The 15,209-nt window shown below is 32.8% G+C and overlaps 2 protein-coding genes across 2 annotated transcripts in view; both read right to left on the bottom strand.

Moving 5' to 3' along the window:
* LOC106458518 (zinc transporter ZIP14-like) overlaps positions 1–15,209 on the bottom strand; it is a 49,305-nt gene that overhangs the window by 9,202 nt on the left and 24,894 nt on the right. The window contains exons 2-5 of the mRNA XM_013918039.2: positions 3,341–3,497; positions 2,492–2,661; positions 988–1,113; positions 412–606 (exon numbers count right to left, since the gene is read on the bottom strand). Coding sequence (XP_013773493.1) covers positions 412–606; positions 988–1,113; positions 2,492–2,661; positions 3,341–3,497 — 648 coding nt within the window. The remainder of the gene's footprint in view (positions 1–411; positions 607–987; positions 1,114–2,491; positions 2,662–3,340; positions 3,498–15,209) is intronic.
* LOC111085576 (zinc transporter ZIP14-like) lies at positions 6,916–11,182 on the bottom strand. Its single transcript, XM_022384760.1, has 3 exons — positions 10,992–11,182; positions 9,955–10,142; positions 6,916–9,378 (listed from the first exon to the last, which is right to left on the bottom strand). The coding sequence occupies exons 1-3, from the start codon at positions 11,122–11,124 to the stop codon at positions 9,217–9,219; spliced, it is 483 nt and encodes a 160-aa protein (XP_022240468.1). The 5' UTR covers positions 11,125–11,182; the 3' UTR covers positions 6,916–9,216.

The raw sequence follows: 15,209 nt of genomic DNA, 5'->3' as shown, positions 1-15,209 counted from the left end.
ACTTTGATTTATTTGTTTAACGTATACTGTTTTATCTTGGTTTATTTGTTTAACGTATACTGTTTTATCTTGGTTTATTTGTTTAACGTATACTGTTTTATCTTGGTTTATTTGTTTAACGTATACCGTTTTACTTTGGTTTATTTGTTTAACGTATACTGTTTTATCTTGGTTTATGTGTTTAACGCATACTGTTTTATCTTGGTTTATTTGTTTAACGTATACTGTTTTATCTTTTTCTGATAAGAGTTATTGTAATAAAATAACAACTAATCTGTCTCCTTAATATTCTTTGTTAGTTTGTGTTCATAAGTCTCTTCTCTGAGGAAGTCTTCCATATTTAAGCTTCACAAACAGTATAGCCTGAACATCGAACAACAATAAAATGATTTGGGTTTTTCCAAAACTCACCAACACTTTTTCATCTCCTACACTTCCATTCATTTTTTCCGGGCTCTTTTCATTGGCTATAACTTTATTTTTCTCGGTGTCCACAGGTTTTATGCTAGAGGGCGGTACTGTCGTCGCAACACTATCTGTCGTCATTTCCGATACGCTAATGCTAAGTGTCATTTCACTCTTTGTAGATTTTTTCAGTTTTCGTTTCTGCAATGGAAATTTTTACTTAGCTACAAATTAGAAATATCGTAAAAAAATCACTGTACAAGTACATATCGTCTGTTGGTTACAATAGTAACCAATCTTGAAAACAAATCAAGCGTTTGTTCTGAATAAAATTCAAATATTTAAATTATAACTCTCACACTTTACACAAATTTCCAAAATGTTTGTTAAAATAATTCGCAGAAAACTTTTAAAGAAACACATTTACTGTAATCAGAAGAATTTACCAGTTTCTGTAAAAAAAAATAAAAAATCTAAAGTTAATGTTTTGTTCCATTCAAATTTAAGCTTAATGTCTTAACTACGATACTTAATCCGGACCTCCCAATGCATGACAGATAGATTAAGCATCTTGTCTCTCACCTGCTTGGCTTTTCCGATGAATTTAAGAAACCTTTCGGTCAGGAAGAACAAATAGACTCCACCGAAGATGATCAAAGCTCTCCATAAGTAGGAATGATGAGGATCGTTGTCGAGAATCCCAAAAGACTGCAATGATATAAATTCAACATTCGAGAAGCAGTAACAATTTTTTTTATCTTTACTACCTATAACTGACACGATAACCAAATTACTGACTTGTTGATACATCGTTCACTAGTGATGAGGTCAGTGTATTGTTTTACCTATTATAACACTCAGTGTAAAGAACTGACCAAACTGGGAAAAATTTTCTATGTAAAATCACAGCAGCAACTGGAGGGATTCATCGAAACATTGATAGTATTTTTGTTTAACTGTTTTTGTTGTTTTTTTGTGACTATGTTATTATGGATCCCGTAATAAGCTAATTCATGGACACCAAAACAATGTGGTGCTTAAACAGCTTAGGAAAATGTGTTTAAAAATATCATGGGGTCCATGAACTTCATTTATAATGATAGGGTTAAACATACCCATAATCATTAAATATTTTAGTTATTGCTAAATAGCCTAAAATCATGATTTACGAACATTATATTTTTGTCAAAAACTGTTTGATCAGAGTAACTAATCATATGGATGAAGGGATAACAAGGATATTTTTCTAGGAATACACTCTACTTTTAAAAACCGTTCAACCTTCTTTATAATTGAATTTATTAATCCTTTAATTATTGCTTTTTCCCCGCAGCTTTCATATTACGTAAATTTTGACTTTTTTTCACAAATAATCAAGAGATAGGAGTACACGAATCATGTGGTCCACATATGATTATTTGATATCACGGTAATAAAAGGATTATTTATTCATTATTAATATCTTTTTTATACTGGTAAAATTACAGGTGCATAATGAAATGGGTAACTGTTAATATTACACATATTTATCCTTATTGACTGGGGTCGAGCGCGGCCTCGTGGTTAACGTGCCGGTGAGAAGGTCCAGGGTTCGAGTCTGGAATATATAGCTGTGGGCAAGTTATAAAAACTGGCAGTCAATCTCACTATTCAAATATAAGAAGCTATATAGATGGCAGGTTCTGCTAACTGGCTTCCCTCACCATGGTCAGCAGTTCTAAATTAGGGAGGGGTAAACCTGAATCCTGACATCTGTGGCGTGGTAATTTAGCTCCTGTATTTTATTAGATGTAATTTAAATTGAAAATATTAAATATCTTTCTGACAGTTTTCTGTAACTGAAGATATCATAAACCTTTAACTAGTTCAACCTACATTGTCTCTTCATTTGTATCCCATAGACTGACGAAATATCCAACAATATATCTATCTAATAGATCGAATAAAATTAAAAGAGAATAACAAGTATACAACTTAAGCTAGAGGATAAGATGATGAAAGAAAATAATAAAATACAAAAATATCAATGTTACTCGAGAGTTAATACGTAAAAATAATCAAAATTATAGGCTTTTTAGAGACATACCTGTGGAATGAGATGAAAGATGGCGCTGCTTAATAAACTACCCACTGCTAATCCTTCAAACATCATGATAAACTTCTTGTACAAACGTTTGTTCATCAAAGGCATGAGTACAACTCCACCCAGCGAACAGCAACTGATGATGGTGACGAATAGGATTCCAAGTCCCCATACTGCACACATAAAAAAGTGTATAATTTCTAAGTACCCATACTACATACGCGTAGAAAGCGACGTATGAATTTAGAATTACAAGCTATTTTAACCAATAGTGCATGTAAGTTTGGGGGCGTAAAGAACTAAGTTTGTGAAATGGTAACAGATGTGCATATAAAGGTTAAAAGTATATACAGTGAATGTTTCCGGTAACTATGGAAACAAGAGAGGGTGATATTTAGAGTTGTAATCATAGAAACAAAGGAGTTTGTAAACTACTAGAAACATAAAATATACTCGGTATAAAAATGGGTGATGTCTCTAAAAATATGAAGACAAAGTACGAATGTTCTCGTTATCGTAAACCTAATCAAACGTTATTGTTTAAAAAGAAGAATTTTCTTTTTTTTTGCGTTTATGTTAAAACTACTGAGTCAATATACCGCCATCTCTAATTCTGAGCTATGACCAGAAGGAATGCAATCAATCCGTAACATTCGATCCATTACTATTCATGCTTAGGGATTCATTGTCACTCTTATAACGCACCCACATCTTAGAAGTGAGAGGAATATTTTGTCATATAACACGGATTCGAACCGGATTCGCCAGCTCGTAAATCCAGAGCGATAGCACAAGTATAACCCACACCCCCGGGAAGAATTAAGCTGATAGAAACCATTTAATTTGGCTTACTTGCTGCGGTGGAGGGTCTGGAAGAATGTACTTTCTCGACTTCACATTCTCCGGTCCGCTGTTGCACAAGAAGGACTGGACATAACTGAGTTATGGCGTCACTCAGAGACTTTGTAGAATTAGGTACCAGGCTGAAAAGTTCTGTCGAACTGATGCACTGTGGGAGAATGATAACGTTAGCTTGTCATAGTTACCGAAACATTTTCTTCCACTTGAGGTACGTAATAAACTGGTTTTAATACCGTTAACCACTGCTGTTAGAACAAAACTTCTATGTAACCAGGAAAATAATCTGATTAAAACTGATCAACGAAATTCGTGTTCAAAAACAGACTAAATAAACTACGTATTTATCATAATTATTACATATTTATCATACATGTCAACCTTTTGAAGAGTAGAAGAGATAGGTCAGCGCATCACTGTGGCATACTCTTCCAGAGTCGTTTTAAAGAAAACAAACACAATTTCCTGCACCCTATGCTGCAGCTCCATCGTTTCTGTCAGTTAGTTCATAGACACGTATTTATTACTTAGTTTTTAGTTCATGTTTGTTTTTTATTTTCGAAAATAACTTGTTTCAAGAACACCCATTTAAGTTTATTCCTGATAGAGAATAAGATCTTTTATATAATAATTCTACAAATAAACGAAGGTAAAACAATATTTATCAAGCAAATAAACCAATCGCTGTTAGATGACACGGTGTTAATACTATTTTTCTGATAAGAGTTATATCGCTGTTAGATGACACGGTGTTAATACTCTTTTTCTGATAAGAGTTATATCGCTGATAGATGACACGGTGTTAATACTAAAAAGACATAGATTTCATAAAAATATCAGGATGAATGAGGATGCATATTCGTTTGACATCAATGTTCTTCTCATTTCTTCAATTTGTTTGTATTTTTGTTAACAAACATAATATAATATGTTCATTGTGGTAAACGAAATAATAATTTGATTTAAATAAGAGTTTTTTCTTCTTCCCGATTTGTAAAAAATCCTTACGTGATAGAAGAAAATGAATATTATTTTCGAAATCTGCGTAGCTAAAAATCCATTAATAAAACCAAAACAAGTTTTATGAATTTTATATTCGCAGGCCTGCGTAGTTAGCAATCAGTCCATTACATGACCATGTTCTAATACTAATTCAATGTCAACATAATTTTTCAGTAAATTCAGAAACTTGCGTGTTTCTTTAATTAAGATCAGTTGAGAAACTTACACTCGTTTATAGGTATTGCTGTTGATATGGTCAGATTTGAAGCCTCGCGATGATTTTTATGATTACCTAAGTTAAATTTCAACATCCTTGTCATTGGAATTATCAACAGATTTTGACTTATCAGTAGTCCAAATAGCCCTTATGGAAAAACTATAGACTTTTTTCCTAGGCAAATGGGTTTACTAAAAGACCTTAATGCATTTTTGGTATAATTTTCCCAATAAAAGGGGATGTGTTACCGTTCCCTACATCGTGTAATATAGAACACAGAATTTTAATACACAAAATGTTTGAACTGCTTGTTACCGTATTTAAAAGAATAAAGAAAAACTGGCTTTGCATGTAAATAGTCTTTATTGAATAATAAGCCAAAAATTTCAAAATACATTTGAGTACCATTAAGATTTTACAAAATATGTATAAAGGAATAAAATAATATTAAACAGTTTTATGAATATAAGCCCATCTTATTGGCCGACACCGCGAGCATCTATAACAAACATTTCCATTTTACAGATAAAAAAATATATATAATTCGTCACCTTCTACTTTTTTTTCCGGCGTAGCAGACAAAACTATTTTCGATAAAAAAAGTTATAAATCTTTAACATTGTAACAATAATTGCTCACGAGAATATGAAAAAGAATACAAAAGGAGTTACTTAGTTGAAAACGTCAACAGTTCTGTATGGACGAAAGTTTACACAATAAAATGATAATAATTACTCGCCACGGAAATGTTGGTTTATATTTTTGTTTTTTTCTTTACAACGTTTTGGGTGATAGCCCTTCATCTGTCTGATGCTGTTTTCTGAAACGTCCTCTTCTAAGATGTATGTAATTATGTGGTTCGTCTAGTAAACTAGAATCATCGAACACTTTCCTCATTAGCCATTTGAGAAATATAGAAGGTATCAAAACACTTCATTAAAATTTTTGCCTGGTTATAAACAAAGTTTTAATAAGTTGGTGGGAATTCCACTCGATCTCAGTTTTTCATTTCCCGAGATTCATAAAAAAAAAGTGCAGTACATTATTTATCGTTAAGGTACTGTAGGAAGTAAACTGTAATAAGTTCTTCTGTCTATCCCTTTGGGAAAGGCCTAACCTTTTCCATTCTCTTGACCAATCTTTACTGGTACTGCAACCAACACCTGTCATTATTAATTTTCTTTATTTTCATAGCATCTGTTTTCAATACCAACACATCTTGTTACTTGAACAATTCACACACTAAGATGCAAGAACTGCCTTTCTATTGATTTTTTATATTTTTTCACTTCGGAATTCAGACTCTTCTATTCTGTTAACAAACTGACAAAAACGCGGGTCACAAAAACGTTAGATTAATACTCGTTTTAAGATATAATTACAATGTAGAAATTTCAGTTTACGTCTGAATGTTTATTGCTTTTGCTCGTGACAAATCTGAGTGCATATCTTGTACATTTTCAAGTTTACATTACGAAAAATGTAATTATTACAAGGTAACACTTTATAAGTATTTCATCACAGATATCAACTAAAATAGTTCCAAATATAAAACAAAACATTTAATTAAAATTTATAAACATCAGTGATTTTAATAATAATTTATGTGAACATAAAATACAAGTTATATCACACGATGAAAACTTAGGAAATGACTAAAACGTTACCCAGTTAAATCATTGATACAAAACTCATAACATTTTGTTATATATAAATTTAAGATACTTCACAATGTTTAGGAAAGGATGCCACTATCTCTCTCTTGGCCTAAAACTCTAAATACATATCATTGGTTAGTAAATTAAAAACTTAAAACTAGTGAAATTGTATCATTCAAAATCAACTTTAATAATACTTAAAATTCTTATTCTCGTTACAATTTGAACTCTAGAAAAAAATAATTCCTACAACATTTATGTTCATCATTACTTTCGACTCATAAATAACACTCGGCAAACACGCACTTAAATTTTAAATTAGCATTACTCTCGACTCAAGTCAACAAATAACACCCTTTCAAAAACGAACCTTTACACGACAGAACTCTCACTTCAGTGCTCAAAAACATAACATTTACTCATCTTTACTCTCAACTCACTATTAATTCTACAAAAACTTATACTGTTACATATAAATCTTGCACGTCATTGATTTAGACCTAATATATTATTTTAAAAGAAATATGATGCTTAAAGCTTGTACCCGTAATTTCTCGCGGTTCAATGCCCATAGTAGTAAACTGATAGTTCAAACTCTTTTGTGCCATTAACAGAATAACTGATATTTAAAACTAAAAATATCAAATACGAGGCCAGAACCGAATTAAGAAAAAAACATTTCTTTTTTACTGTTCTAAACAATTATCATTGAAACTAAATGAAATTTAACAAAAAAACTCTTTCCTCAAAGATGGGTAGAAATGTATTCAAATGATTTTATTGACTTTCGAAAATCATTGTGAATGAATACGTTGAGCGAATTTTTCTATAATTTTTCAACGTAGAACTGAATTAGAGCAAAAGAAGAAACAAATCATTCATAATGTAGTAGGTTTTGATGTAATGAAGTATTTCAGGTCGATATAAAGTTAGAGATTCTGCGAGCGATAAAAATGTTTAGTTCGAAATATAGCAACGGTTTGAAGCAGTGCTGTATAGGTCTACACTGTGCGTTTTTGTGGTGACAGCATTTAGACTGATATAACCTTTTTTTTTTTACGATTTGGCGACTTACGTCGGACACAATGTTACTTAGTTGTTGTTGTTTAGCTCGTGAGTTGGCTCTGTGGTAGAGGTCAGGATTTCGCAGCTGGCGAGTCAGGCTCGAATAAGTGCGATATTACCAAATATTACTCGCACTATAAGTTGTGGGCGCATTATAAGAGTGACAGTCAATTCCTTAGCGTGGATAACGGTTGGTAGGGTACTGCTGACTGTCAGTAGTTGCAAATTAGTGACAACGGTAGACAGCCTTAGTAGCTCTGCCAAAAATACAGATAATGTTGTTCAGTTTTGTTGCTTTTCTTTAGGTTGCTATAATATTACTTCGTTACTATTGTTTGGGTTGGTATGGTCTACTTTCTTTGAGCTTCATGTCCATGTGACGTTATTTATACAACGATGTTATTTGGGCGTCAAAGCATTTATTCTACGAAGAAGATGCTAAGGTCTCCTAAACGAATTCCAATTAAAAAGTTGGACGGATTTCTGTGGTAAGATTTAGATTATATAAATACATTATTGCATCCATTAATCATCTTTAGGCATATTATTAGACTCTGTGGAAACATATAACATAGCTTGGAGCACACGCAACAGTATATATAAGGAGGATATAAAACCTGATCACCTTTATTAACAAAATATACATTTTTAACAGTGGCGAAATGTAGAACTAAATAATGAAATATCAGGAAAATGAGAGAGTTACTGTGATTTCCTTTCACTTGTCTACCCACCAAATCAACATAAAAACACATTACAGGTTTCCTAAAAACGTAAACATTGAAAATCAAAGAAGTATATATAAACACAATATTTTTCCTTTAATTACTGGAAGACGGATTGTTTCCTAGACTCAAAATGAATAAATAAATGGAAGTACACAAACCACCCCCGTATCGATTATCGCCAACTAAACAACTAACTGTAGATAAACAGTTGGTCCACTGTATAATTTTGAATAATGAATTCGACGAAATGCCATAACATTATTCACATATCTAAATTAATTTAGGTTACTATATGGTAAAACAAAACGGACACAAAACCCATAGATATTAAACAAATAACTATTCATTTTTACGTAGAATCTTTTCTGTTGTAATTTGTTAAGGAAATGTATCACGTGCTCGTGCTTACTTGAAAATAAAAATATCAAAGGACTCGTTTTATAGAGCGATCTAACAGTCGAGTGTGTTTTCTGTTGTTGAGCTTATTATAAAAGCCCATTGCTAATTTAATTCGAATTAAAAAGCACGTAAAACGTGTCCGGTTTTAGTTAGAACTAGAAGCAATACTCTCGTCAATACTACAACAACATGACGTCATCCTATCTTCGTTAACAGTGTTACAAAAATCAGTCGTCACTAAAATGAGCATGGTGTGAGAAAGAATCATCAAAAATATATTCTCTCATTCATTTACTATCATTGACAGTTCATTTTTCTTGTGTTATTGTGTGTAAAATCAAGTCACGTTTAGTTAAACATAACGTATTTTTCCAGTTTCATGCTTATCTTTTCTTTTATAGCGTACACATATGAAAATCAACGCTACACAGACTTAAAACTTTTAAACTTGTTAAAGATTTAAAAAAAACAACACGGATAATATGATCTATGCAGTAAGCAGTTTCGGAGTCCGATATCGCAAAATTTGCTAAAAGTCTTCTTATAACCTGCCCTTCATGTAAAAAATAGATTATTTAGATAATAATTATCTCTTCAGACTAATCATCACAAATACTCCGTGACTTTTTAGCACATTTTCTCCACAAATCTCATAAATTTTTTGTCTTATTTCCTAGACTCTATAACTGTTGTATGAAGTAGACACAGAAAGTACAAAGCCTGTTATTATCAAACTTACATACTAAAAACTAATAACCACTTCACAGAATAAAACATTCTTACAAATCTTCGAGACAGAAGTTATTCTAGATAATCAAAAGTTATTCTTTCACTATACAGGGCCAAAATGAAGAGAATTAGCACTCCTATCAAAATTCCGATGTTCTGAAAAAGGAAGATTTTAAGAGACGCTTTTACACCATCCTTTTCGACCTTTTCCATGGCCTCATTCAACTCACCCATCTAAAAACAAAAAAGACTTGGGTTCATCGAAAATCACTTGTACATATAGACATATCGAGAAACTTGATGATGTATAGATTATGTAAGAAATAAAAATGGAGGAAATTATACCTAAAAAATCTATTCCAGTTTACACAGTAAGTTTTCTCAAACAACTTTATAATATAACTAGCGTCTCAACCACTACTATGTCTGTCCTATCCCAGCCGGCCTGAAGAGTTCTGGTATTAATGAAAGGCCTCGTCGGTACTGGATATAGCAGAAAGAGCGTGGTTGAGATATTATTTTTTTTTTCACTTTCACTCACAAGTTTTTATAACTAATTACAAGCATCTGTTTATTATTTACTATTTGTTTGTTGTATAGCTTTTCTCCTTTTATTTATTTCGATTTAACTATATTACAGCGGTCTCTGTGTGACTTAGATTATGCATGTATTTACATGCAGTTGCAAAGAAGGTTTCACTCAGACAATTTTTTTTAAAATAAAACATAAGAATTTTAAATTATCACTCCGTTATAAAGCTAACAGCTCCTGGAATTCATTATGTCTAAGAAATGTATAAAGTCACCTACCATGTCCACCAGAGAGATGTATAAAAACATTCCACCAGCAAGAGCAAAGATGTGTGGTGTTCCTTCTGTGAAATCACCTAGTAAAATTCCAACCACAAGTCCAACGTAACAGGTGCATGCAGACAGAAAATTATAAATCACAGCCTCACGAATGGTCATTCCTGCACTCAGTAAAACAGCAAAGTCCCCTGAGAAAATAAAAATTGTTCAGTCTTATTTACAACAATTCTAGATAATTATATAGTATCAGGGTTAAAATAACTTTTTACGTTAAACACCAAAAGACGATTTCAATACGAGGTTTCATGTTTTGTGTAAAAACTCGGGAATTTAATTACCAGAGAGAGAAGTTATGCCAAAGTAATGAATAATAATTTTTCTACAAAATACCATGTCCATCCATTTTTAATTAGTTGTATTCAGGCACTTAGCTCATATTTTGTAATTCAAGTTGAAGATGTTTTTAAAAAAGTTATTTTACAAATGAAATATAGCTTGTCATACTTGTTTTAATTACATTAACGTTATTAAGTATATATTTTTATCACAAAGAAGTGGTTAGAAATTATATCAGTGACATCCATATTTTTTACAGCATTTATACCTTAAAATGTTTAAATAGTAAATAACTTATTTTTCGGTAAATACAACTTATAAAAAACAGTTTGCTAATAAATAACCTAATAAAAAGTGTACGTGTGTAAGTAGTACACACAAAATATCCAAAGAAAGAAAAACCAGGTTAAGTTTAATTAAAATACCTAAAGGAATTCATTATTTACACATTATGTTTGCCAACATTGGACTAACCTAACCAGTTGTTGAAAAGCCTCTGGGTTCTCATTATCTGTATTTTCAACCACTTCTATGTCTGTCGTATCCTAGCCAGCCTAAAGAACCCTGGTATTGAGGGAAAGGCCTCGCCAGTATTGGATATAGACATGGTGTGGTTTATATATTATTAATTTACTATACACCCTTCTTTACTTTCACTCGAAAACATTTTAGAGTTATGATTTATTCTACTGTTTTCTCACCTAATTCATGTGGCAACTCTTCACAGAACACAGCTAAAGATATACTTATCCCTGAAAGGATGCTACTAGTAAAAGCTGCTCCAATAGAAAGTCCATCTATAAAGTTATGTAAGCCATCACCAAAAATGATCATCCAGGCCACAGTTCCGATAACTCTTTCCTCTGTGGTTTGAATCTGGTGGTTGTGATGATTACCCTGAAAGAGTTATAGCATGTGGAAACATATGAAAATCCGGTGGTCTGGTGATATTCCTAAGACTTACACATGCTATATAATTTGTAGTAATCCTGAAAGCGTTATAGGATTTAAATTTGGTAGTTGCCATAATAGTCCTTAGAAAGGTACAAGAACTATAAGTAAACTGAATTTTATGGTCACGTCAGTGATAATATTGGATATGAGGAGGATTACAAGTCAATTTGCGAATGTTGAAAGCTGTATTTTCAATGTTTTAATTTAGATGTCAGCTAGAGGGCGCATGACGTTAAATTAATTTGGTTTCAATTTCTTGCAAAGCTATACGAGAGCTATCTACGCTAGCCGTCCCTAATTTAGCAGTGGCAGACTAGAGAGAAGGCAGCTAGTCAACACCACTCACTTTCAACTCTTGGGCTACTACTTTACCAACGAATAATGAAATTGACTGTCACATTATAAAGTCCCCACAGCTGAAAGGCCGAACATGTTCGGAGACAAGGATTCGAACCCGCGACCCGCCTTAACCACCAGATTATGCCAGGCCGCTTTTTTCTTTTGGAATACCTAGAACGTTCGGAAATATACTATTGTGATTGGGAGAAAATGCAAAGTGTATAGAAATAAGGCTAAGTTATAAGTACGAGAACTGGGGAGTATGAGTCAATCAGTTTAGTTCAGTGTTATTCGATTAGCCCTGAAGTTGTACAAGTAAGTTTTATTTTATGTTAGTTGTGGTACCATTAGCAAATACTTCCTGTTTGAACGTCATTTGTAAAATTATCTAGGTCTACAAGTTACAACAGCGTACAAATAAAGGAGCTTGTACAAACATTAAGAAAAAATAAACTAATTTATCATCGTTACGTGGACTGGACTTGACCTTATTTTAACCAAATAATTAAAAAAAAACAGTCCAATGAAAGAACAATGTTACAACACAATGATGCTAATAAGCTGTTTAAAAATAAACTTAAGAGTAAAGATTCATTGCCAAACAGTAGAAACATTCTGTTGGTATGAAAAGTTGACAGGAATATTTGATTTGTTTCGGATCTTCGCGCAAAGCTACACAAGGGTTATCTGTGTTATTCGTCCCTAATTCTTAACTGATAGACTAGCATTTTGGTTTGTTTTGAATTTCGCGCAAAGCTACACGAGGGCTATCTGCGTTATCCGTCCCTAATATAGTAGTGACAGACTAGAGGAAAGGCAGCTAGTCTTCATTACCCCACCCACTCTTGGGCTACTCTTTTACCAACGAAGTGTGATTGAACATGACGTTATAACGCCCCACAGCTGAAACAACGAGTATGTTTGGTGGGACGTGGATTCGAAGCCGCGACCCTTAGATTGCGAGACTAGTGGAAAGACAGCTAGTTAACAGTGGACACATCAACTCTTGGACTACTGTAATCGAAGACTGTCATTTTTATAACACATCCACAACCTCAAATAGCGAAGCAGATTTTGGACAACGGAACCGAACCGTGGATCTTAGGATCTACAGTCTGACACGCTAACAACTAGGCTATGCTCATCCCTGACCAGAAAACATATTAACATTTGGGCCAATTAACGCCATTTGACGATTAAACAAAATAATCGTAACTACACTGACATTCTGAACAACCAACCTATGATGCAATAGTTAATCATATATCAAGAATTGTATATTTTTGTAATTTATCTTATGATACAGAAACATTAGCAATACGTCAAGAAAAATCTCGCTAACTTTCCAGGAGATAAAAAAAAATGTTTGTATAATATTGCTAAGGAAAATAAAACTTATGGAAGTTTCGCAGCACTCGCAACTAGTGGTTAAAAACAAAAAAGTTAAAAATTAGTAAATGATTAAGTAGTTTAGAATTGAGCAAATAGAGATCTACCTAATGTACCAGTAGTGCTATCATTTAGTGGAAGTGGTGAAAAGTAGGGATTTGCTAATGTTCCAATAGCGCTCGAATCTAGTGGGCGTAAAAAAAAACTAAGCATTATACTGAAAATAAATATTAAGCCTACCCCATAATTTCATTCATCAATTGTTAGTGAGTTATACAGGTTTCCGAAAAATCCATCTTTCATGAGCAGTCTTGGATAAGAGCAAATCGAAAAAGCTAGACTTCATATATTGGTGAAATGAATATATAAACCCTAAAGATTTAGTACATGCAATATATGCTCCACCACAATATATATATGTAATTGTACTCCACACTTTGGGGTAATGTGTTATAAGAGTTACAGTCAAATTCCATTTTACGATCTGAAAGGAATGGTCCAACAGTTGACAGTCTATCAGTTCAAAATTGAGTACGGCTATCACAGATCGCCCTCGTGTAGCCTTGGGTGAAATTCGATAAGAAGCCTTGTTCTGGACTGAATGAAATTTAATCTCGCTTTCTCAGCAAACAGGTCAGCAACGTATAGGGTCATTAGTCACCGAAGGATCAAGTATCATTTGCCATGATAACATAAATTCTAATAGTTCCAAAAACTGACGAGATATTTGACAATATACATATATATATATATACTGGACGTTAAACTTGCATAACTATTTTTATATTAGATACAGTGTCATTTGATATCAGTTATTTTCTTCTTGTGATCTGTACCTACTGAATCATAAGCTGAGTTTTACTTTTTAACATTTGACTGCAACGCTGTGGCAGCATTAGCTTTTGTTACTTCTTCATCACTAGATCATTAGATGTTAGCACTAACAAAATATTAGACATATTTCCATTTTCACCACTAGATGGCAGCAATATAGGAACGTCAATTAATCGTTATATGTTTTAACCATTTCGCACTGAATTATTAGTTACATTTGTAGTGTTTATTACTGGATATTGGTTACTGAAACGTTAAATACGTTCTTACTTTTAATGACTAAATGGCAGCGTTACTGGAACATTTAGTAAACCTTTACTTCATCACTATAAGTCAGTCATATTGAAGCATTATTGCAATTTACTTTTATTACCCATAGACAACAGCGTTACTAAGACCCTAAAACTTCATTAATATACGTTTTATTAAGGTGATAATGGGACGCGAACCACAGAACCTCACATCCACAGTCTGAAAACTAATCACTGGGCCGCATTCAGCCCTAAAATTTTGATTGAGCAAATAAGAGTAAGTAACGTTCCAAAAACCATTAACGCGAGTACACTGAATAGTTTCTAAATTATTAGTTCCAGTTTAATAACACTGCTTGATATGAAAGCTGCTTTTTTTACTAGTCCTGCTGAAACATAGTTTGAAACAAAAAATTATTCTCATCACTTGGAGAATAAAGATCGTTTTTTTTTCTAAGTTTTCTAATAACACTGACATTAATCGTATAGGAAGATAGATAAGATGCAATACAGAATAGTAAAACAAGTCGTTCAACAACCTATTTCAGATTACAGGTGGCGCTAGCTACAATAGGGTAATGACCCTGGTTTCCGAGCAATGCTTGTTATTCACAAAAAAGTATTATTGCGACTGTGTTGAACAATCTTACTTCTTGTGGAATATTTGCTAAAAGGAAAAGCTGGAACTATAGGCGAAGAAATTACGGAGCGTTACAAAATTCAAGTAAATCTTTTATAAAATATAATTGTATCACCAGAAAGGCACTGGGTGTCGCTATTATATGACACGGTGTTAAAACTATTTTTCTGATAAGAGCTATAAGCCTCAAAATTACGTGTTGTGGTTTTTCTTTTATGTATTGCGTCGTAAGCATCTCGTTTCAATGACCAGTAGTAATCAACCATCATACTGATGTGTCCACCTTCCCTGATACCTCCTCTCCATTTCCCTGGTGAAACTTTTCCCCTTGTTCTTCGCTGATAGCATCGAGATTTTGAGGGAAATAGTCAATATCTGAATGTAAGATATGTACTTTCAAGCTCATATTACAACTCAACTCTTTGAATTTATTGGACATGTTATTGACAATATTTTCATAATTTGGAGCCTTGTTGTTTCCTAAAAATTTGTCAATAACATCTTTAAAGGCA

The sequence above is a fragment of the Limulus polyphemus genome, unplaced genomic scaffold (genome assembly GCF_000517525.1).
Source record: "Limulus polyphemus unplaced genomic scaffold, Limulus_polyphemus-2.1.2 Scaffold479, whole genome shotgun sequence".
In the NCBI taxonomy this organism is placed as follows: domain Eukaryota; kingdom Metazoa; phylum Arthropoda; class Merostomata; order Xiphosura; family Limulidae; genus Limulus; species Limulus polyphemus.
This window is presented reverse-complemented; position numbering and strand designations above follow the sequence as displayed.

Excerpts from the sequence above, each read along its gene's own strand:
- LOC111085576 (XM_022384760.1), bottom strand. The coding sequence starts at position 11,124 with ATGATCATTTTTGGTGATGGCTTACATAACTTTATAGATGGACTTTCT. Across the intron at positions 10,143-10,991 it reads AGAGTTGCCACATGAATTAG|GGGACTTTGCTGTTTTACTG; the intron begins GTGAGAAAACAG and ends TTATTTTCTCAG. Across the intron at positions 9,379-9,954 it reads ACATCTCTCTGGTGGACATG|ATGGGTGAGTTGAATGAGGC; the intron begins GTAGGTGACTTT and ends TTTTGTTTTTAG.